The sequence below is a fragment of the Ictidomys tridecemlineatus genome, chromosome 6 (genome assembly GCF_052094955.1).
Source record: "Ictidomys tridecemlineatus isolate mIctTri1 chromosome 6, mIctTri1.hap1, whole genome shotgun sequence".
Classification (NCBI taxonomy): Eukaryota; Metazoa; Chordata; class Mammalia; order Rodentia; family Sciuridae; genus Ictidomys; species Ictidomys tridecemlineatus.
Window position 1 is genome coordinate 103,241,788 of NC_135482.1, and position 24,646 is coordinate 103,266,433.

Genomic DNA, 24,646 nt, shown 5'->3' on the forward strand with positions numbered 1-24,646 from the left:
CAGAGTCTCTCCTTTAGGAGCCACGCCTCCCTCAGTCCCTTTACCCCCTCCCCACCTCATCCCAATCAGAACTTTCTTCCTCCCTGCTCATTATAGCTCTGCCAAGAGCTTTCACATGGGACCCAGGGGTCTTTACTGGGCATGTTCCAGGAGTGTCTTGACTCCATAGACTGCCCCCATTCCTCAGAGCCACTCACCTCCATAGGATTCACAATAATGGTGAGAGCAGAGTCATCCCAGAAGAGGTCCGGGTCCTTGGGGTCACTGGAGGTCCCTGGGGGCCCACCAGTCCCCGAGACGCGGCGGTGAAGGGAGTGGATACGCACGAGGCCCAGGATGACCATGAGCACCAGGAAGCCCACACACACCACAATGATGAGGGTCGCGGCACTGGGGACCACTGTGGGGAGAGTAGGGAGAGTAGGGAGGTCACCAGAACCGACACACGAGGGAGGAGTGGGGGGAGGTCTGGGGGAAGAGGCTTCCCAGCAGAGGAAGCTCCTGAGTTAGAACAAGACAGCATCCATGGTGGCCCAGAAGAAGAAACTGAGAAACTGGAAGAGAAACAGAGCCCACTAGGTAGGGCAAGAAACAGGAGAGGGCAGGAAGCTGAATGGCTACTGCAAGAGCCAAAGGGAGCCATGGACAGTGGACTGGTGGGAAAAGGGAGGCAAGGGCAGGAGAAAAGAAGGCTCCTGATCCCGAACTGCCATGAACAACCCTACCATCAGCACAGACAGGGGACAAGAACTGGAATCTGCCTGGTCTTTCTGCCTGTGCCTTACACAGAGATCACTCAATCTAGAAAGAGATGACCTAGTACCCAGAGGGGACAGAGAGGAGCACTACAGGAGCTTGATGGGCAGAGGGGAAGCTTAGCCTAGCTGCTTGAAAGGAGGTTTAGGCCCCAAGACTGGGGACAGGTCCCAGGGACAAGGAGTGGCCCCTTCTCTTACCCACCTGGACGGGGCTCACTTCTGCCAGGTGACAGCTCCCGTCTTCTTGAGGGCTGGAGGCTCCTGGAGGTATGAGGCTTCTTCTTCTCCCCAGCCATCTCCCCCTGAGGCTTCACTGCCTCCTCCTTGGCCCTCCCATGCCTCTGGCCCTGCAGCCTCACTTTAATGCCCAGATCCAGAGGGACACGGAGTCTAACAGGCAGCGAGAAACAGAAGGGCGCAAGCACTTTCACGTGAACCCTTGAGCTGATGGCAGCAAAGAAGATGTGCATGCATAGGTACATGCCCAGGAAGAGTGTGTGGGCACACAGCAGTACAAGGGTTGCCATGCCCCTCAACTGAGCCAGGCTTCTGCAGGCCTGCACACTTGCCCTCACCAGCCACCTGGCAGACTGGTCACACAGCGGGACTAATGGAATGCATCTCAGAGTCTCAAGCAAGGCATACAAGAGCCATATGTGCAGTGTCACCCAGCTCCCTGCCAGCTGAGCAGACCAAGCAAGACCCTGAAGAAAGATGTAAACAGTACAGACTTGGACCAGAAGGACTGCAGAGCAAACAGCCCTGTACACAACTCTGCATCCTTTCTGCACACACAGACACAGCACTCGGAGAAGCATGAGGAAGAAAAGAGGGAGAGCCCACAGTCCCAGGGACAGCAAGTGGAGGTAGAGACCCCACAGATGCAACACCAGGCCCAGGGCCCTTGCGGGCATCTGGGTCACTACACGCCACATGGATTTCCACAGCTGCACGGCAGCTCAACCCTGGGCTTAGTCCATGTTAGTCTCTCTCTCTCTCTCTCTCTCTCACACACACACACACACACACATACACACACACACACACACACACACACAATTAGCGGTCACATAAGCAAGCCCCTAGAGGTGCATGGACTCACACATACACAATTATTTTCCAGCACAGTTTCAAATTTACCCACATAACATGTCAAGAGAAGGAACAGAGCATAGAAAAGCATGTGGCACCAGAGCCCCCCACCACTACCACATCCTGCTGCAGACCCCTCCTCACCAGCAGTCAAACTCTCCTGCTGCCACCTGCTTTAGGGCCAACCAGGTGAGTGGAAACACACTGCCTAGGCAGGCCTGCCACCCACAGACCTCCCTGAGGCAACCCTAATGGCTCTCTACCAAGTTGATCCCCATCTTGACCCGGCCCATAGCCTACTTGGGGCCACTTGCAAAATACAGCTGGCTCTGCAGGGGCAGAGCTGGTAGGCGCTGGCTCCAAGGCAAAGATCAGCCTGGCTGGATCAGCATTCCACCTGGCGGGGATCAGGAGGAGGGGAAAGGGGAAAGAGCTGCCCCAAATAGTCCCTCGCAGGTCTCCAAGTCAAAGGAAAAGACCTATTGGCAGGTGACCCCACCAGCAGATGCCCACTGTGGCTAAGCCCAGGCTCTAGAAGGAATGGCAACCCTATCCTCAAAGTGGGGCTACAGCAGGTCAACTAGCACTATGGCCACAACAAGAACAAGCCACAGTTTCTGGTGAGCACCTTAATCAAAAGCTTTTGTCCTGTAATCCCAGAGGCTCAGGAGGCTGAGGCAGGAATATCACAAATTCAAAGCCAGCTTCAGCAATTTAGTGAAAACCTAAGCAACATAGTAAGATCCTGTCTCTAAATAAAAAATAAAAAGGGCTGGGGATGTGGCTCAGTGGTTAAGTGCCCCTGGGTTCAATCCCCAGTACCAAAAAATAAAAATAAATAGATAAATAGATTGATAGATAAAATTTGTCCCTCTGAGCTCCTGGCCTAGTAAAGGAAATGACAAGTTAATTACTAGAAGTAAGAAATGACCACCAGAAAGAAAATGTAGATACTTTTCTCTGTAGGCAGACAAGTCTGATTAATTAGGTTAAGATAAACCAGGAGACCAGGAAGATGGGAGGATTTTTAGCTACAGATAAAAATTAGCATTTAAGAAGTCCAACCAACCTTTCTTGCTGCATTAGATCCTAGAAGATTCTGCCCTTGAATGGCCTCTGTGGCTGACCTTAAGGGGTATTTTAGCAAACGGCCCATGTCATCAGAATGGCACTGTTGAAAGCCCTGTCCACAGCCCCACATGGTACCTTCTATGAAGAAAAAGCCTCAGTGGAGAAGTCTTCTGATCTCAGTCCCAGGATTTCTCTTGCAATACCAATTGGTCCCTGTTCTATGACTTCCAAAACTCCTCAGGCTTCCTTTTGCTTTAGCCCCAAGGAAGTTCAGAATCAAAATTCTGCCCTACCCTTACAATTGTGCTGTTTCTCATAGTATGTATTTTATGAACTGACTTTATTCTTATTTCATCTTATTCTTCTTTCATCATTATCCTTTCCTGTTTATTGCCTAATTCATATCCTTTTTATTACATATTGGTTTTTTGTTTGTTTTTGTTTTGCAGTACTGGGAATCAAACCTAGGACCTCATGTATATTAGGCAAATGCTATACCACTGAGCTACAGCCCAAACCCTTTTTATTTTATTTTTATATAGGGTCTCACTAAGTTGCCTAGGTTGATCTCAAAATTGAAAGCATGCTGCCTCTACCTCCCCAGGAGCTGGTATTACAGGCATGTCACCACACCCATTGTGTTGTTGTTTGTTGGTTGGTTGGTTGGTTTGGTTAGTTGGCATTATTTGTTTTTTGAAATATGGTCTTACTTTGCTGCCAGGCTGGCCTTGAACTCCTGGATTCAAGTGATCCCTCTGCCTCAGCTGCCTGAGGAGCTAGAACTATAACCAATGCCACTGTGCTGGCTCATTTTCTTTTTCATCCTATTTCTTCATGGGTCTTTCAGCAAACTTTCAGATACTTGAGGAAACAAAGTAGAATAATTCCAGACTTTGCTGCACACTGGACTCAAGTGGGGATCTTTAAATCCACTGATACCTGGTGCTCTTAGTCCTAGACACTCTGATCTCATCAGCTGGATGCCACTTAAACACTAGAAGTTTTTAAAGCTCCCCAGTTGACTCTGATGTACATCAAAGTTTGGGACAACTACATAAATAATGTCTTCATCATCTTGTCTCAGACAACCTTGCTCTTCCTAACCATAAACCCTCTTAATCACCCTCCCAAATTCTCAAATTTGCATTCTCTCTCATGCTTCTCTAGTTCGGAGACCTTCTTCTTCCTGTGATCCAAGTGCAAACTTTACATATGCCACAAAACCTTCCCTGACTATCTCAATACACACCAATATTAGGAGCTGCAGAGAAATGAGCCTTAAGATCACATGTCTAACTGCTTCTGCGTGTTTATAGTTTGATATTGTGAAATCACAGTTCTGCAACACACTTTTGGACTTGGGAGGTAAAAGGGAGGGAACACCTTGGGGAGTCAAAAAAGGCATGTGAAAAGGTCACCTGAGGAGCGCAGGCAATGTCCTCAGGGAAACTATGAACCCTGTGCCCATTAAGGTGGAAATAAGGGAAGAAGGAAAGGCAGGCTGCTACGCTATTTAAAATCTTAGAGGAGCCACAGGTATGTGGTGGCACATACCTGTAATCCCAGCTACTCACTCACAAGGCTGAGGCAGAAGGATTGAAAGTTCAAAGCCAGCCTCAGCAATTTAGAAAGACCCCAAGCAACTTAGTGAGAACATGTCTAAAATAAAAAAGGACTGGGGATGTGGTTCAGTGGTCGAGCACCCCTGGGTTCAATCCCTGGTACCAAAAAATAAAATAGAATAATTAATTAAATAAATAAAATGAGCTGGATATGTGGCCCAGAGATAAAATGCCTCTAGGTTCAATCCCCAGTATCTCTGCACCCCAAATCTCCAGCAGAGAGCTCAGCTGACCTAGACACTGGCTCAAAACAAAAGACAGGGAGCCTAAGCTTTGTCATGAGGAGAAGGAGTTAACATCTATAAACATCAGTCCCACCCCTGGCACTCTGGGGTATGGTGGGTGAGAAAAGCTGCTTATGGGACCAGTCACTGCAGGGCAACTGGACACCCTGGGGAGGAAGCTCTGTAACATTAAGAACAAGGATTGGGATAGTGGGGGGTTGTGGCTCAGTGCTAGAACGTTCACCATGCATGCAAGGCCCTGGGTTTGATCCTCAGCACCACATAAAAATAAATAGATAAAATAAAGGTACTGTGTCCAACTACAACTAATAAAAAGAACAAGGACTCCCTCATCTGGGCCTTCCTACCAAAGAAAAAAAAGATCAAGAACCTTACTAGGCCCAGAAGCATACCCAGATCTCTCTTGAGCCTAATTGTAATAGCAGGATCCAGTATGCGACCGGGAAAAGATTGAGTGGGATGATTCCAAGAAAAGAACTAGAGAAAGATCTAAGGAGTCACAGGGAGATATATATGGTTAGCCCCAAGTGTTTAAAAAAAAAAAAATCCTAAACACACACACACACACACAAAAAAAAAAAAAACAGGTTTCATTTGCTAATAAATCTAAAATACTGTGTGAAGTGTCTTTGAACCTTTGCAACTTGATTATGCCTTATATCCCCTCCTCCCTTCTATTCCTATCTACTTTGCTGTAACAAATCATAGTAGAACTGACAGGAAGGACTCTGCAGTTGTTTGTGGAGACAACCAAAGACACAGAAACTGTGTAGGTGGTGGCCATTGCACAAGGAGAGGAAACCAGAATGAATCCCTGGGAGCACCAGGGTAGCTAGCCTTTGGTAGAAATTCTGGGAAGCCTGAGGAGGATGTTAAGGGCCATGGTTAGTGCACAGGCTCTGGAATCATGCTGCTTGGATTTGAATCTAGCTCCACCTTTTTTCTAGCAATGTGCCCTTGGGTAAGGTACCTGACCTCTTTGTGCCTCTGTTTCCTTACATTTAAAGGGAACAGTTAGAGCATCTATTCCTTTTTTTGTTTGTAATGGCTAAATGAGTTAATATATGTAAACCTAGTAACACAGTGAGAGCCCTGTTTGTGGTATTACCATTACGAATACTGAGATGAGTGCTTACCTTCATGGTACTGTTCAGTGACCCTGAATTTCCCCCCCAGGCGGCATTCATGGAACTCCCTAGGCAGTTGGTTTCAGAGCCTGTGATACAATCCTTTGACATTTTTCCAAAAGTGACAAGTCTGTGGCCTTTGGTAGTGATTTTAATGCTTAAAAAAGCAGAATGATCTCCAGAGCCAACTCTGGCAAAAGTAGATGATGAAGTTAGATGATACTGAACCAGGCCAAAAGCAAAGTGTGCCCCAAAAGTGACAAAAATAAATGCACCTCATGAGTGAGCTTTGAAGAAAATTCTAAAGAGGGATTCCAAACATTACTTTCAGCAATGTCGGCAGCATTTTTCATTTTTCAGTAATGAAGACTTGTTTTATGGTATTAAGTATAGCCAGGTGCAGAGGCACACACCTGTAATCCCAGTATAAACTTCAGATTACAAAATAGATTAATCTCAATTTTATAAAAAGAGAAAAATAGGCATAGAAAAAAAGGACTAGAACATTATACACAATATTAACAGTGTTCTCCTCTCTCTGGGATGAAAGTAAGGCAGATTTTTCTTCTGTATATTGGTATTTTCTAGTTTTTCGACAGCTGAGCAACTTGTATTGGAAAGTAAAAATTATACCACTGGAAAGGATCATGGCCAGGAACTGAGATTGCTTTAAAGGCAACATCCCATCTGGAGGTGATACTTTCCATATTTTGTTCTAGAAATATTCTTACTTCTTTACAGAAAGCACATAATGACACATGTAAAAGTACCAACTTATTCCTTGAAGACAGGAATCATATCTGTCCTATAATATTCTATATCCCAAATAGCATCTTAGGACAGTGCGAATACCTTGTAGGCACTTAATAAATGCTTGATAGCTCCACTGCAGAGGATCTCTAAGCCCAGAGCTAATTTGGGAGAAGGTTAGTCAGCAGGAATAACAGACACCTATACCACACACTGACTTATGATTCCAGGCACAAATGTCCCTTCAGTGACTCAGGGCACACCTTGTCACAAGGGAGTTAATGATTCAGTGGGATAAAGGGATTAGTCCACAGCTGTCAACTGAAACAGGTACCACAGGAAACAGAATCAACTGTTCTTCCTTCTCCTTTCCTCCCAAGGATGGAAGAGACGTTAGTGCCCAACCCTCACTTGCCACCCACCACTCTTGCCTGGACCAACTTAGCCTTACTTACTGGAGTTCCGGTGGGAGCTGGCCAAGCTGTGTCCAGCCATCTCAGGAGGAGGCTGGTGACCACGGTGCAGGAACTGCTGTGAGCTGAGCACATGGCTTGGGTGGGCAACCCGGTTCATGCTGTGCAGGACATTGACCTAGGCAGAGGGAAGGCTCCATGGGCACCATGCTTCTCCCCAGACCCCTCCTCACCCCTTTAGAGCCCAGCTCCATCTCTGAACTGCTGTCCCACATCTCCTTCTCTACCCACTGCCAGGTCTAGAAGTCCTCATGCTGCCATGTCCTGCCCTTCAGGGCCCTTCACCACTATTGAGTTGAGTCCATCCCACCCTGGCTCCTTGCCAGGAGATAGTAGCTGTGGAAGGAAAGAGACTTTCTGGGTACCTCCACGATGAATTCATTGCTGGAGTAGCGGCCATTCATTTCTGAGCAGGAGAGACGGAATTTCCTGGCGTAAAGGGCAGCTCCATGTCGTAGCCGATAATGAGCCTGCCTCAAGATCTCTTCATACACAGTGATACTCTCCACCCCTGGGGACAAGGAAGAGGCTCAGTGCAGGGCCTGGGGACATGGCCCCTCTCTTGGACTCCCACCAGCTGACAAAGCCATAGAAGGGGTTCTCCCCATCCCTCAACAGGGAAGAAATTCTCCCCCACTTTCCACCCCGCTTGGATGGACTTGGGTAAAGCAATCAAAGCTGTTTTCTGCTTTGCCCTTCTCAGCTAACTCAGTGGTTTCTGGATAAGAATGGAAAGGAGAAAATAAAGACATCCTGAAAAACAGAAGGGAGGAGGCCAACAGAAAATAAATGGGGAACACACAGCCTCCGTGAGGCCCTGGGAGAGAATGACAATAGGAGGGAATTGGTATTGTATCTGTCCTATAATATTTTATATCCCAAATAGCATCTTAAGACAGTGCTAGGACCTTATAGGTGCTTAATAAATGCTTGATAGCTACTTTCTCCCGTTCTCCCTGAGGAGGGCCCTTCAGAGAACAGGAGGTTTCTTTTGCAAATGACCAAATCATCACTTCCCACTACGAAACAGCTGGATGAGCAAGCTAGTCTGGGAAGACTGAGCCAGAGGAGGAGAGGGATGAAAGAGATCTGAAGGAGAACAGAAGTGGAAGCAGAAGTAGAGCTGACCCAGACTATGGAGAGGAGAAGGGGAGAGAAATTGCTAGAGCTCACACCCCAGCTCACTTTCCCTATGGGCAATCTGGAAGCCCAGAGACCTTCTAGCTGGGAAGGTACAAGCTGACACTTGGTCACATCCCTGGGCCTGGAAAAAGGACCCTTTGGGTTTCCTAAGTGCTTAATCACAGGGAGAGGATCTCAGGCCCCACTGACCAGCAATGGTGAGGTAGGCTGACGTGTTGGTGAGCTCCAGCCCTCGCTGCTGCAAAGATGCCATGTCCAAGAGCAGGCTCTCCCGCTCAGGGTCCAGGTCATCCCCCACCAGGGAAATTTCACAGCCATCCAGGTTGTGCACGATCTCATCTGACATGCGCGTGTCTGTCACTGGGTAAAGAGAGTCAGAGTCTGGGTCAGAGCTGGGTCATCACCTTATGGCCACTGCCCCCACCCCAAGGGACATCCTTAAGGGTAGTCAACATTTGTTTTCACGATCATTCCACAATAGTTTCTTCATACTCATGGGCCTCCCACCACTTCATTTCTTTCCTTTTTTTTAAATTTATTTTTTAGTTGTAGATGGACACAATATCTTTGTTTATTTTTATGTGGTGCTGAGGATCGAACCCAGTGCCTTGCATGTGTGAGGTAAACACTCTACTGCTGAGCTATAGCCTCAGCCCCTCATCACTCTGTTTCTTAAGGGTAAGTTGTTCTAGTCACAGAAACACAGAAGGAAGTCACTCTCCATTTCTAGCCCCAGACTTGTTTCCTTATTCTGGTTCCAGACATTGGCTTCTTCTCTGGATGATGTCACTCCCTGGATCATCCTCACCTGTGCCCTGCCAACTCTCGTCCTTCTTGGCTTCCACCTGGTGAGAAATAGAGCAAGTGATTTGAAGATCAGGGAACAAAGGGACCCCCTCAGGTCCCTCAAAGTCCACCGCTGGGCGGGCAAAATGAGTGGTGCCACTCAGCAGGATCTGGGGTGCGTCGGGCTGAAGAACCACCACGTAGCCTTCCACTTCAGGGATGGAGACACAGGATTCTTCGCTGAAGCATCTATGTGAGAAAAGGGAAAGAGGCAGCTGGTGACCCCAATGCCCCCTCCTTTAAAAATCGATATTCTGTTTTGCCCCTCTGGGCCTCCTCCTCTACAGTGGAGCACCCAAGTTAGAGAGGGGTTGGGGAGGGATTGTGTCTCCGCACCCCAACCCCCACATCAAAGCTGGAGGGAAAGTCTCCTTCCCCAATAGAATGTCACTGAAGGAAAAGGTCAGGGACAGAAGGGGAGTTGGCCCCAACTTGTGGGCATGATCACATCATCAATTTGACATGCCCCAAAACTATGGAATGTCTGTCAATTATATTTTAATGAAAAATAAAGTGAACTGATAAAAATGTGTATACACACACGGTTCTTTATCAGGGAGGTAAAATGTATATGGGTTCAGTATAATATCTGGCAGACATGTGCCCTGAAATATAAAACATGAGGAAAGGTGGAAAAATCTGTCAAGGGATGTCCTCTTCCTTGGTGTGTCTTCCATTCCCTGATATGAGAGAAACTGACAGGGAGGTGAAATAATCTGACCTTGGACCTAGAACCACCCCCTGCAGCCTGGGCTTCAGTCCTGTAGGGACTCTGCCAAGCCAAATCAAACTACAGGACAGCTGCTCAGTAGCTAGTCCCAGAGCACCTCCAACCCCTCCTTTTGCCAATATTAATGACACCTCACAATCACATAGCATTAGCCAGTTTCTAAGCGTTTTGCCCACAGTCTTTCATAACAAACTTGCTTCAATGCCATAAAATAGGGAGAAGGCACCTAAGCTCTTAGATCATGCATCTGGCCACACAAACTTGACAGTTTAAGAGTCAAGATTTTAAACTGAGGTCCACTGATCTTTCCACTAAACCGAAGCCACCATTTAGGGATCAAGTTTCCACCAACAAAATTTATTTATAAAGAAGTTCCATAATATAGTTTTCATATATTTCCAAAAGAATATGTGTTGGAAACTTAATCCCCAGTACAACAGTGCTAGGAGGTGGGGTCTAACAGAAGGGGTTTAAATTTGGGGGGCTTCATCCTTATGAGCAAATTGATGCTGACTATAAAAGGTTTCATACTATAAATTTGATCTCTTCCTCTGTCTCTCACTCTTTCTTCCCTTCTGCCATAAGATGATGAAGCAAGACAGCCCTCACCAAATGCCAGTCCCTCAATCTAGGACTCTTCCCAGCCTCCTGGACTGTAAGAAACAAATCTCTACTATTTATAAATTCCCTGGTCTCAGTTGTTCCATTACAGCAGCACAGAACCAGCTAAGGAACTTAGTAACAGAAAAGTGGGGTACTGCATAACCAATTCCTAAAAATGTGGAAGCAGCTTTGGAACTAGCTAATGGGTGGAGGCTGAGACAGTTTTGAAGTGAATCCTGAAAAAAAGTCTTTTTTGCTATGAATGGAGCATTAAGGGTGATTCTAGTGGGGGTTCAGAAAGAAGAACTATAGGGAAAGTATAGAACTTTTAGAGATTATTTAAGAGGACCTGATCAGAATGCTTGTAGGAATATGGAGAGTAAAGCCTTTTGGATGAGATTTCAGACCGAAATGAAGACTATCTTACTGGAAACTGGAGTAAAGGTAATCCTTATAAATTGGCAAAGAATTTGACTGAGCTGTATTCATGCCTGAGGTTTTGTGGAAAGAAGAATTTAAGCAATGAACTGGAAAATCTGGCAGGAGAAATAGCTAAGTTAAATATTGAAAGAGTTGCATAACTATTTTTAACCACACAGAGTAAAATGAGAAAAGAAAGAAATTGTTTAGAGATGAATTTATAATCAGGTACAGTGGTGCACATCTATAATCCCAGCAACTCTAGAGGAGGAGACAGGAAGATCGCAAATTCAGGGTCAGCCTCCTCAACTTAGCAGGGCTCTGTCTCAAAATAAAAATTTTAAATGGCTGGAGATGTAGCTCAGTAGTAAAGTGTCCCTGGGTTTGATCCCTAGTACCAGAAAACAAATAAATAAAGATGGAATTTATAATCAAAAGGGAAAAAGAACTAAGGGATTTGAAGAATACACAGCCTGGCCAAGTAAATGAAAAAGCATGCAAAAGTATGACCAAGTAACCCTCTGAAAAAGGAATTAGCGTGAATAGAAAGAAATAAGGTAACCAGGTGCTATGGCATAAACCTGTAATCCCAGCAGCTCAGGAGGCTAAGGCAGGAGAATTTCAAGTTCAAAGCCAGTTTCAGCAACTTAGCAAGGCCCTAAGCAACTCAGCAAGACCCTGTCTCTAAATAAAATATTTTTTAAAAAGGGCTGGGGATGTGGCTCAGTTGTTAAGTGTCCCTGGCGGGGCGGGGGGGGGGGAGAAAAAAAAAGTGTCCCTGGGTTCCATCCTCAGTACCAAAAAATAAATAAATAAAAGAAAGAAAGAAGGTGCTAGGCATCAAGACAATGAGAGAATGTCCCCAAAGGTATTTCAAGATAACTTGAGGCAGCCCCCAAGTGAGCAACCCAGGGTACTCAAGAGAAATCATCACCCTCAGCTCTGTGCCACCACATGTCTTTGCTCCCCACATGTTGGTGCAGCACCTTGGCCGTGGCTCAGTCATCCCAGACACAGCTCAGACCACACTTCTCTAAAGGGCACAAGCAATAAGTCTTGGTGGCATCCACATGGTGCTGACTTTGCAGGGGTTCAAAATGCAAGAGCTTCGGGGGCATGGCTTCCTCTGCCTATATGTCAAAGCATGTCCCAGACGGCAGGAAACTCAGGAAGCTATAGAGCCACTACAAAGAGCTAAGTGGAATTGCAGCTCAACACCCCTACAAGGAGTCCCTACTAATGTCATACCTAGTGAAGCCATGGAAATGAAATCACCATGGAGACCCCAGAACTACAGAGCTACCTGCCTCCAACACAACCTGGGAGAACACAGGCATGAAACTCCAAGCTGTAAGAGCTCCACATGGGCTGGACCCAGCAAAGCCCTGGGAGTGGGACTACTCAAGGCCTTGGGAACTGAATCCCCACCCTAGTGTGTTCAGGAGGCAGCACATGGAGTCAAGAAACTATTCTGGATTCTTAAAGGTTTAATGTTGTTTATCCGGTTTGCTTTTGGACTAGTTTGAACCAGTTACCCTCTTTCCTTCTTGTTGCTCCCTTTTGGAATGGGAATGTCTATATTATGCTTGTCCCATCAGTGTATTTTGGAAATAGATAACTTGTTTAATTTCACAGGTTCACAGATGGAAGGGAATTTGCTGCAGATGAATCATGCCTTGAATCTCACCCATCTCTGATTTAGATGAAACTCTGGACTTTAGACTTTAGAATTGGTACTGGAATGAGATAAGACTTTGGGACTGTTGGGAAGGCATGAATATATTCTGCATGTGAGGAAAACAAATATGGGGGGCCAGAGACAGAATGCTATAGTTTGAACATGTCCTCCAAAACATATGTGTTGGAAACTTACTCCCCAAAGAAGCAGTGTCCAGAGGTGGGGCCTAATGGGAGGTCTTTAGGTCATGAGAGCTCCATTCTCATGAATGGATTAATGCTGATTATAAAAGGGTTTGAGTTTTATCTCTTGCTCGCTGGATTGCCCTCCCACACACACACAACTGTCCTTCCAACATGGAATGATGCAGCAAGGAGCCCTAGCCAGATGATGGCCCTTCAATCTTGGACTTCCAAGCCTCTAAAACTATTAAAAAAAAAAAAACTCGATTCTTTATAAATTATCCAGTCTCAGGTATTTTGTTATAGCAGCACAAAATTAAGACAAGCAATCTTCACAAGGCAGTGTAGGGACTCCATATGCGTGTACTAATTGAAATGATTTTGCAGAGAGGTTGTAATTATCAGTATTACTGAGCATGCCCAGGTTGGCTGTTGGAGCCAAAATGAAAAAAGCATACTCTCAACAGGTATGATTAGCCCAGAGTCCCTGAAGTTACCAATGCCCAGAACTTGCTGAGTTCCTATACCTGAAAAATAACTCCAGCAGGCATCTCCAATGCAGTGAGCAATCGTGTAGTACATTACTGCTGTGGGGCACCCAAATAAGAATAAAAGGCTGTCTCTGACCCAAAGGTACTCACAATCTGGTAAAGAGATTAGATCTGGCACACAAACCTTAGACCAAATGGACCAAAGGGGGAAAAAACCAACAGAGGAAAGGGAATGGAGTAGGGCACTTGAAAAAGAAAGGTAGGAATAAGTCAGGAAAATTAGTAGTTGAGCTAGCTTTAAAAGAAGGTTGGACTTTGCCAATGCAAAAGGTAGAGAGGATGGTGATGAGCACACCACCGGAGCAAAGGGACATGAGGCAAGGAAGGCAAACCAGAGCCAGATGGCTCGGAGCCTTAAATGCCATGATAAGAATTCAGTTTAGGGCTGGGGATGTGGCTCAAGCGGTAGCGCGCTCGCCTGGCATGCGTGCGGCCCAGGTTCGATCCTCAGCACCACATACAAACAAAGATGTTGTGTCTGCTGAAAACTAAAAAATAAATATTAAAAAATTCTCTCTCTCTGCCTCTCTCTCTTTAAAAATAAAAAAAAAGAATTCAGTTTATAGCTTCATGTCATGGACAAAATGTCATTAATATCTTTTTCATCAGGAGAGCATGCTGATCAAAAATCAGATTTAAGATCACTTACGTAGCTTCAGGGTGCAAGGTGTACTAGAGCTAGTCAGTTAGGAGGCAATAGGCCAGGTGAGAGGTAAGGAGAGTTTCAGTGGGAGGGGTGACAACAGAATGGGGAAAAGACAAAACAGATTGCAAACACCAGCACAGCTAGATGACTCTGGAAACTCTACCTGGCATGTGGAGGATAAAGACAGGGAGGAACCAAAGATGACTAAGGGGTTTCAAGCCTGGGTTATGTCAAGGACAGACATCTTTAGAAAGAGAAGTTAGGGGGAGTAGCTACTTTGGGCAATGATTAATTAAAGTTAATTATTTCAGCACTAGCTCATTTGGGTAGAGGTGCTGGCAGATCATCTGGATAGAAGCTACAGAAAGCAGGTGTAAATTCTAAAGATATGGAAAGAAGACAAAGTTGGAGAAAAAGATCTGGTTTCCATCTGTTCCAGGGTTCAGGCCATGAATCGACAGGCCTCCTTAAGCAACAAAATTTAAAAAAAAAAAAATTTAATCTTTGAGGAAAGTTACATTTAAGTATTAACCAGTCATAGAACTCTGGTTTTAAATGGACAGAGATCCAAGAACTGAATATTAGAAGTTAGGGAAATCACATGGGCAAGGATAAGCAAATGCATTTGAGAAAGGGAGGCACTGCTATGCTCTGTCTCTCCCTGTTACACACACACATACACAGATTTTCCTCCCACAAGGGAAGTATAAGGGTGGCACCAACTATGTGGTAGCCTTAGAAATGGAGAGAAAAGAGCTCTCATTCTTAACCTCATAAAGAAAATGTCAAGGCCCCTTTCCTCTCCTGAAGAACCAAAGTCGAGATCAAAGCCCTTGGGTAAGCCTCTATCCTAGACATGAAAGAGGTGGAAGGAATTCAAATAAGACAGTCAACAAGAAGGATGTCAATTCTTCCCCCTGTGCTAGCAGAGCTCCACCCTGGATCAAAAAGAGCCCCCCCTTCTGATGTGGCTCCTGAGCACAGTGAAGGGAATGGGACAATTCCTTGATCTCTGATGGATTAAGCCCTTCATAATTAGATGGCAGCTCTTAACAACTAGAGTGCTGACTAGGGCATGGTGGAGTGCACACTCAGCTCTCTCATCTTTGCCACGTGACCTGTAACCTTCTCCTTCCGTGACCACACCATGGACCAGCAGCCCAATCCCCCAAAGCCATTGACTCTGCCTTCTCTCTACAGCTCTAATTGTGAAGCCTGTTATAATCTTGCCCAGTCACTGCAGAATACGGAGCCCTCTCCCCTCCAGCCCCTACCAACATAAGGATACCTCAGAGATGTTGATCTTCAGACAGCTTATGGAGAAGCTGAGGGGCAGCTGTGAGAACACAGGAGTCCTGACTCCTAAATCCACACACTAAATGGCAGTATCTCCCCAAAACTGCCCCATAGACCATAAGGGGTAAAAACACCTTCATATAATAGTCAATATTTACAGAAGGCACTCTGCTAGGCTCTACTTGGCATCTGATCTGGGATATATTATTTCATTCTCATAACAATTCCATGAATTAGATTCTATTAATATCCCCACTTTATAACATCTGTTAAATGCTAAAAAGCTAGTAACCCTGTGTCCTTAACTATTATGTCTTTATTGCCTCTCAATCTTCATTTTCAAATTCCTAATAAGTATTTAAATCTTTAAATAATCTAATTCATTTAAGAAATTCAAAATAATTTACTTATAATTCAGAGGTCAGCAAAATTTTTCAATAAAGTACCAAATACTAAATATTCTCTTAGTTTTTAATCATATAGTCTCAATTCCAACTATTGTGAAATCAGCCATGGAAAATATGTCAATAAATGGGCATGGCTGTGTTCCAATAAAACTTTATTACAAAACAGACAATAGACCAGATTTGACCTGGGTCCACAGGTTGCCAACCCCTAGCTTGGATCATCCTGTTTGACTTTGCAAGAGCTCAGTGAAGCAACTAGAGCTCACTATTTGCCCAAGGTCATCCAGTCAATTAGTGTTGACTCATGATTAATGTCAGGTCCCCAGCTCCCAGTCTTCTTGCTCCTACTTAATGCATCTGCATAAAGGTATGGAGAAGAACAAAACCTCAAAATCCCGAGAGTGTGGCTTAGTGGAAAGAATAATGAATAGGTTGTGAATCTAGACCAGACTCTTTTACCAACACTACTATATGACCTTCAGCAGACCAAATGTCCTCTGGGGAGGTGGGGGCAGAGAGGGAGGTACTAACTCTAGGTGACATCTTAGGCCCAGGAGCTGAGAACTATCTGACTATGCTCCATGATTCGCCCCGCCCACCCAACACTCACTTGACAGCAGTGGTGAGGCGCAGGGGCCTGACGCCGGGCGTGGCAAAGCGCAGAGTGTTCATGTAAGCCACATGCTGCAGGGCATGGTTGAAGGTCTCCACATCATCCCCCTCCAGGGTGAGCAGGGACTGCGAGGGGTTCACGTGGACCTGGGCCCCGGACACAGACACAGCTGAGAGCGGGACCAGGAGGCAGGAGAGGTAGGGAGCAAAGGTAGAGAGGTGGGCAAGGGGAGGGGCAGGGGCATGCCGGGAAGGAAAGGATCAGGGGAAGGGGCTATACCTTCATGCCTTTGCCCAGGCTCTCGAAATCCCTATAGTCCAGCCCCTCCCGACATGCATAGAGGCACTCGATGACCTCGCGGCTCTCCAGGCGACCTGAGCGCACGCTGAAACCAGCCAGGTAGCCATGGAAGTAGTGGTGGATCGGCAAGGGGTCTCCTAGGGCAGGAACACAGGAGCAGGCCGGGCAGTGAGAGGAGGAAAGAAGAGGAGGGAATCAGGACAGGGGCTGAGAGAAAGGGGAAAGAGAGTGAGCAGAAGACTTGAGGAAGAAGATGAAAATGAGAAATATGGAAATGGAAAAGAAGGAAAGAAAAGAGATGAGGAGAGGAGTGCAGATATGGGGCAGGATGGAGAAGGGAGAGAGATGAGAGAAAAGACAGGAGGGGGGTGCGGCTGGGTGATAGAGCTTGCCTAGCATGTGCCTGGCCCTGGGTTCCATCCCCAGCACCACAAGTATGAAGGCAGGAGGAAGCTGGGGGGAAAAAAGGGTAAAAAATAGAAGCAACTGGAAATGAGAAAAGCTTCTGAGAAGGAGAGAGAGAGAAGGAAACTGGGAGGAGGGGGTGGCCGGTGGAAAAATCGAAAGGATAAAGGGAGACTGCAAGAGAGGGTGTGTTTACAGTGGCATGCAAGGAGACCAGGAGGGATGTGTGTGAACTTCAGAGATGCCCAGCTCTTCCCCTTCTGCATGTCTGACTCCTGCCACCTCCTTTCTGACATGTGAAAAACCAGCAAGAGAAACCCTTTCCTACATTCTGTGGGCAGGAAAAAAAAAAACAGAATCCAGGCAGGCTACATCCAGCTTCATTGCTCCAGGGAGACCCTGCCTTGCTGAATTTCTCTGCGGCTCTGCCCCCTGGTGGCCGTCAAGCAGCAACTAGACAGGCTGGACAGGACTTGGGTAGAAAACGGAACAGAGATCTGAAAGCTGAGAACTCCTGTTCATACACACGGAGTACCTTGGGTGGTGTCTGTGCTGTTGTCTCCTCCCTTTTCCTTCTCTTTGTTCTTCTCCTCTGAGGACAAAAAAAAAAAAAAAAAAAGAAGTGACAGTGAGCTTAGGTTGTGAAGAGATTGATGAGAAGAATGAGAGTCTTCCTCTTCTTTTGTCATGTCTTAATTTCAGGCCTCCGTTATAGACCATCCCCCAAATACATTGCTGGGGAAACACAAGGGTCTTGGTCAGACACACATGTGTGCCCCCAGAAGAAAAAAAAGAAAAGGAAGAAATGGCTTAGAAGTTAGAAGGTTGATGAGGCTCTGAGGGGTAATGCCCTCCAGCAGGGGCGTGGAAATCACTGTCAGTTCAATGGAACAAAGTGGGAACTGGCTGAAGTCATAAAAAGAGAGATTCTGGAGACACTCAGAAGGAAATTCCACCAAGTCAGAGGTAATGACCCATGGAACTAGAGGAGATGTGGAGGTCAAGATCTCCTCCAGCAGAGACCATTAAGAGTCATCATCCTGCCCAATTGCAAGGAGATGCAGGAAATGGCCGTAGCTGCAGTGTCAGGCTGCTCTCTTGCTCCTCACCAGCCTATGTTCCCTCACCAACCCTAAACCACTGAGATGATCAGAGGGACCTACCAGTCCAGCAGGCACCAATCATGAGTGCAGGCTCCCTTCGGGGTGGGTGGATGAGGCCATTGTCATGAATGAGAGCAGGGTCGAAGGAGATGCCATCAGCATAGAGAGTGACCGTGGGGAATTCCAGGTTCAGAGCGTAGTGGTGCCACTCATCGTCACAGACCTAGGGGAGCAGGGGTGAGGGCAGGAACCTCTCAGTTACTTCCTTTTCAGGGAACTAACCTCAAGTACCACCTCATCTTCTGAGGAGGACAGTCCAGTGTGTTCTTAGTTTTACCAACAGAGGTGCCTTCCCAGCCTTCCCTTCCTTCAAGGAATAATATTGACCAAAATCTTATCAGGTAGCCAACATAGTATGGAAAATTCCACTAAGTCAAGTAAATCTTTAAAACTATAGCGAGTGAAATACCGTGAGGACTAAGCTGGCTTTTGTTGGCTTTGAAGATGCAGGAAGAGGTCACACCAGGGAATGTAGGAAGCCTATAGGAACTGGAAAAGTCAGGGAAATGACTTTTTCCCTACATCCTCCAGAAAGAAGGCTCTGTAGACACTTGGTTCTTTGTCTAGGGAGACTCTGTCAGATTTCTGACTCATGGAACAGTAAGATAATCAATTTGTAGTTTTTGGAGGGTACTAGGTAGGGATTGAACTCAGGGGCACTCAACCCCTGATCTACATCCTCATCCTATCTTGTATTTTATTTAGAGACAAGGTCTCACTGAGTTGCTTAGTGCCTCGCCATTGCTGAGGCTGGCTTTGAACTTGTGATCCTCCTGCCTCAGCCTCCGGAGCCAATGGGATTAAATCATGTGCCGCCACACCTGGCTCAATTTGTGTTTTCTTAAACTATTAAGTTTGTAGTAATTGGTTTCAACAGCAACAAGTAACCGATAAAATTTCAATGAAGTGCAGTTTTATATATATATATATATATATATATAGAACCAGAGTCCCAGAAGCTGAGGCAGGAGGAGCTCTTCTGAGCCCAGGAGTCAAGGCCAGCCTGACAACACAGGGAAATCTCATCTCAAAATACTATAAATATAAAACTACGTTGTGAATAAATTTTTCCAGAAAATATGTGTGTATGTACGGCACTAGAATCTCTAGGGTATTTTCTAATCCAACAGGAACTGCCGAGACCAATACTGCTCTCCTTTGCATTTTCTCCTGTGTCAGTCAGCTGCGGATGAGGATGGCAGAGGAAGAGCAGAGAGTTCTCTGCCTTATCAACTTCCAAAGTTCAGGTTCCCTCAAGGCTCAGACCTAGGCTCTCTCCTTCTTCCCAGGATTTACCTTGTCTATTCCCCATGGGTTCAGTACCATGTTTGTGCTGATAATTCCCCAGTCTTCATCCCCATCCTAGGGTCTCCATTTGGCTGTCTCGAAGTTCTCGTGAATGTAACGTGGAGGATGGAAGTCCATGCCCCTTCCCCATTCCCTCAGTTTTCCCCAGGTGGTATAGACTCTGCCCTCCTTATGGTGCCCAAGTGGTAGCCTAGGAGACAGCTTCAACTTTCTTTTCCCTCACCTTCCCATCCAGTCCATCAGCAGCTACTGTGGATCTCAGGTCCAAACAGAACGGACAGCTGTGGATTCCTGTGCTGGTCTCTATATCTCCATTATCACGTGCCAGTCAACTCCCCAGCCCCTTTGTGGGGACTGTTTGTTTACTCTCACTCTCCAGCATAATCCTCCCACCATTGCCAAAGGGATCTTGTTAAAATGTAAGTCTGATCAGGTGCCATTCCTCCTTTAAATCCTTCAAAAAAGTCTTCCTATCTCTCACAGGACAAAATCTACACTAACCCCAGTGGATGAAGTCTACTGTACAACCTGATTATTGCCCGTCTCTCTAGTCTTTCTCTCTTGTTCACTGTGCCCCAGCCTCACTGATCTTGCTTCCAATCTTGGAAAATGCTCATCTCTTTTCTGCCTCAAGACCTTTGTATCTGCTCCCCCCACTACCTGGAATACTTCCTATTATCTTCTCAAGTCAGCTAGTTCTCCTATAGCATTAAACTAAAATTTCCCCTCAGTCAGGCCTTCTCTAGACATCCGATCTAAGTTCCTCACACTTATCTTCCCCTACATTCTATCCCACGTCCTTGTCGGTTAATTTTACAGCACCTATCATAATTGATGGGTTTTTATGGCTTTAGATTTGTGGGTTTTGTTTGTTTGGTGCTGAGGATTAAATCCAGGGCCTTCGGCGTACTAAGTACATACATACGCTATCACTGAGCTAACACAGCCCCATTTAGTTTTTAAAAACCTATCTTCTTAAGGGTCTAGAGGTATGACTCAGTGGTAGATCACTTGCTCAGTATGCACAAGGCCCTGGGTTCCATCCCCAGCACTGCAAAATAAGAACAAACAAACAAATTTACCTTCCCAACCAAGAAGCCATCCTCTGAAGTGAAGTCAAAGATTTTGTTCCATTTTCTATTCCATTATATCCCCAGAACCCAGCAGAATAACAAGAACTTAAATGACATTTAATTGATTTTTTTTGTTTGTTTGGGTTCTTTTTGGTTTGTTTTTGTTTTGTGGTGCTGGGGATTGAATCTGGGTCTTGTGCTTGCAAGGCAAGCCACTCTACCAACCCTGCTATATCCCCAGCCCTAATTGATTTTTTTTAATATTTTAATTTTTAGTTTTTTCTAAAATAAAATATCTTTATTTTATTTTTATGTGGTGCTGAGGATCGAACCCAGCACCCCACACATGCCAGGCGAGCACACTACCGGCTACCGCTTGAGCCACATCCCCAGCCCCATAATTGATATATATATTTTTTTTAATTGAGTACCCGGGATTGAACTCAGGGACACTTGACCATTGAGCCACATCCCCAGTCCTATTTTGTATTTTATTTAGAGACAGGGTCTCACTGAGTTGCTTTAGTGCCTCACTGTTGCTGAGGTTGGCTTTGAATTCAAGATCCTTCTACCTCAGCCTCCCAAGCCTTAGGATTACAAGCATGTGCCACCATGCTTAGCTTAATTGATTTTTTTTAACGATTACATGATTATATCTGAATACTAATTACTTTTTTAAAAATGCTTTTTATTTTCCGAATTTTCCACAGTGGACATACCCTTATTTTTTATTTATTTATTTTTTAACGTGGTGCTGAGGATCAAACCCAGTGCCTCATACGTGCTAGGCAAGCGCTTTACCACTGAGCCACAATCCCAGCCCCTTAATTGATGTTTTAATAAGTGAGAGTAAATTAAAGAAAAATTAGAAGGGCAAAGTAGACTATTAGCAATGTGGGGGAAAGATCAAAAAAATAGCAATGGCAGACTCTGTCTTTAAGAGTGCCACCAACAGTGAAGCTTTTGCACATGCCCTGAATTATCCAGTGTGTAAATTTTCTAAGCTTTTATTTCTCTTCTCTCTCTCTTACTTTCTGCTTTTTTTTTTTTTTAAAGCCATGTGCTTATTCAGACACTCTATTGTGGCTTGCAAGAAAAATAGAAGATGGCAACTCAAATTAGTTTTCACCTGTCCTTATGTTCAACTTGGAGAAAAAAAAACTAAATAAAGAAAAAGCTATGGGGCTGAGGATGTAGCTGAGTTGGTAGAGTGCCTGCCTTGCATGCACTAAGGCTCTGGGTTCAATCCCCAACACCACAAGAGAGAAAAAAAAAAAAAAGCTACAACTGTTGGCTCAAGAGAGGATTTAAATTTTTTGTTCACTTTTATTAATTCCTCATAATTTTGGACAAAAAAGTGAGAATTACCATGTATGGAGTGCTTTTTAATCTATAAAGTTCTGTTATATCATCTAACCCAACAACAACCCTGGAATATAGAATTTTTTTTTTTTTGTCGTTGATAGACCTTTATTTTATTTACTTGTATGTGGGGCTGAGAATCAAACCCAGTGCTTCACACATGCTAGGCAAGCTCTATAGAATTCTTTTTATCTCTATGTAATAGACTTACAAAAGTTTAGACATATTAACCAAGATTTGATAGCCAGCAAGTACCCCAACAGGGCTCAAAACTAATCTGTGTACTTTGGCATTATTTATTTTCTTGGTTGTAACTCTTGAGAGTCAGGGACATGTACTGCTAAGGTTCTACCTAAGAGAGATGAAATAAAACAATGGGGCAGCCTTGGGGTTAGTAGTAATTTGTTGCCTATTTCCTTTGAATCCAGGAGTTCTTTCCCTAAGGCACAAGCCTTGGAGAAGAATCTAGGAGTAGAATGATTGAAGAGTGAAAGAGGGGGCATAGGGCAACCCAGAACATGCCAACCCCTCCAGGGGACCCTCTCTTCCTGAACATCCACCTGGCCCTCCCAGGAGCCAGGCAACAGCCTCACCTGCTCCAACTTCCACAGGAACTTGACTGGGCGTGCACTCTCAAGCAGGGGCCAGTAGAGGAAGGCAATTCTGCAGCCATGGACGGTCAGTGAGTAGTGAGAGAAGCCATCCTCTGAAGGTACAGAATGAGGAGAGGAGTCAAGCACAGACCAGAGGCAAGAACAGCAGTAGGAAGAAGATGCTGGATGCTGCTGATCCTCTCATAGGCTCTCATTTCGCCCCTCTCTAGTGTCCTCTCCACGATTCCCCCTCTCCCCACCCGTACTCCAGTCCACGTGATGACTAGAGCTTCTCAAGCACTGGTTGGGGAACACTGGCCAACCTGCTCCTACCCTTGGTCCAGCTCTTCACTGGTCCTTTGATTAATACACACATCATGGAAGACAACCCTTTTCAGATCAGGAAAAATGAGCCCAGAGAAGTGGCTAGAAAAAAAAAAGAGTGGGGCTGGGGATGTGGCTCAAACGGTAGCGCGCTCGCCTGGCATGCGTGCGGCCCGGGTTCGATCCTCAGCACCACATACAAAGATGTTGGGTCTGCTGAAAACTAAAAAATAAATAAATAATTTTTTTTTTTTAAAATAGTGGATCAAGGCTGAGAATCCCTAGAGGGCTGTGCCACCGCAGATGAGGAAGAGGGGTACTTGGAGTTACTTAGCCTTAGAGGAGAAGAAGGATGGCATGAGGATAAAGAGAAAGAAATGGGCACACCGTTACCCAGACTTTTCCATTGCAGTGGCTCATGGGAGTAGAGATGGGGGCAGTCAACTATCGGGGATGCAGAGGAATTGATCGAGTAACTACAAATGAGAATGGCAGTGGTCACGAGGAGTCCCATGACACTCAGAGCAGTAGGATCTCAGCATGCCATGTTGAGGATAAATCACAGAATTTCAGCAAATGTAAAAGCTAGCACTTTTATCAAAGCATGTCATAAAGGAAGAGAGAGAAGGTGACCGATCCACAGTCAAACACTGGACAGTGACAGATTGAGGACAAGAAGCTAGTCTCTCACTCTCAATCCCATGCTCTGAGAAAGGCTCACCATTCTGGACTGTGTTACACACAATGGTTTCCTCTTCTTTCTTGCCCTTGTTGGGAGTTACACCATGCTTCATCCAGAAGGACAGGGTAAAGTGGTCACTGAGGCCATCCTGGGGCCCGGAGCCCAGGCCAGCTGTGCTACCCAGGGGCACCTGCACAGCTTGGGTGCCGTTGAACCAGTAGATAAGGCTGCTGTCTTGGCTGTAGTGCACCGAGAGTCCCGCCGTCCAGTTGGCATTGGGGCCTGGCATAGGCAAGAGATCCACCTCCCCAGTGGCAGCACCTGCAGGGGCCCCAGGAGGTACAAGTGTTAGATAAGGGTCAGCAGATAAGGAAACTGGAAGGAGGCAGGGAAAGAGGGACTGATGGGAAAAGATTTCCCACAACCAGTCTCACTCCCTCTTGTGAACTTTCAAAGACAAGAGAGGGATGGACCTTTCTTCTGGGGATAGCTCTCCAGTTAACTCAACCCATCCTCCACCTCTTCATCTCTCCCTACCATTGTTCTATAATATATCTGGTGACTAGTGCAACAATTATAATCTTTGCCAAAGACATGTCTGCTACCCTTAGCCCACAAGAGCTAACCACATACCACAACTCCCATGGGAATATCCACATGCAAATGGCCAGAGGAGACATAAGGGGATTCTTAGGAAAGCAACAGAGGAGGTGCAGATGGTTGAGAAAGGACAGGCCTGAGGACTGCTGGGGGAGGGGGCACACGCACCACACAGTTTCCGCAGTGCCCGCTCTGAATAATTGTCTCGGTCACAGCCCTTGGCCACATGGCTGGTCTGCAGCTCTATGGTGGCCTGAATGTTCCAGAGTGGTTCATCACAGGTCTCCAGGCGGATACCAGGGAACAAAGCCAAGCTCCCAGCGCCTGGTGCATATTCAATCCTTTTGTTCCAGCCTGCATGACAGACACAAAGAGAGCAATGGAGAGAGAGAAGGTAAGGCAGCCTCTCCTACCCACTCCCCTCCCGCCATATCTACTAATCATCTCAGGCTTTTAGGAAAATGGCTTGGCTGGAGTACATGTCTGGCTGCAAATATGTCCCCCAACCCCTAGCCTAGCCCCTTAGATGTAAGAGGGATAAAAAGAGAAGCTAAGGTAAAAGAAAATTCACAAGACAAAAATT

The 24,646-nt window shown here is 45.8% G+C and overlaps 1 protein-coding gene across 4 annotated transcripts in view; it reads right to left on the bottom strand.

The window, feature by feature from the left end:
- Positions 1 to 24,646, bottom strand: part of Clstn3 (calsyntenin 3) — a 46,245-nt gene that overhangs the window by 15,691 nt on the left and 5,908 nt on the right. For 3 of the 4 annotated variants that reach the window (XM_078015293.1, XM_005338302.5, XM_078015294.1), the window contains 12 exons: positions 24,232 to 24,417; positions 23,503 to 23,784; positions 22,458 to 22,570; positions 18,122 to 18,284; positions 17,494 to 17,550; positions 16,533 to 16,690; positions 16,251 to 16,399; positions 9,090 to 9,316; positions 8,471 to 8,641; positions 7,504 to 7,649; positions 7,121 to 7,256; positions 198 to 400 (listed from right to left, as the gene is read on the bottom strand). In XM_078015293.1, coding sequence (XP_077871419.1) covers positions 198 to 400; positions 7,121 to 7,256; positions 7,504 to 7,649; positions 8,471 to 8,641; positions 9,090 to 9,316; positions 16,251 to 16,399; positions 16,533 to 16,690; positions 17,494 to 17,550; positions 18,122 to 18,284; positions 22,458 to 22,570; positions 23,503 to 23,784; positions 24,232 to 24,417 — 1,991 coding nt within the window. The remainder of the gene's footprint in view (positions 1 to 197; positions 401 to 7,120; positions 7,257 to 7,503; positions 7,650 to 8,470; positions 8,642 to 9,089; positions 9,317 to 16,250; positions 16,400 to 16,532; positions 16,691 to 17,493; positions 17,551 to 18,121; positions 18,285 to 22,457; positions 22,571 to 23,502; positions 23,785 to 24,231; positions 24,418 to 24,646) is intronic. The other variant, XM_078015295.1, reaches the window with a different exon arrangement.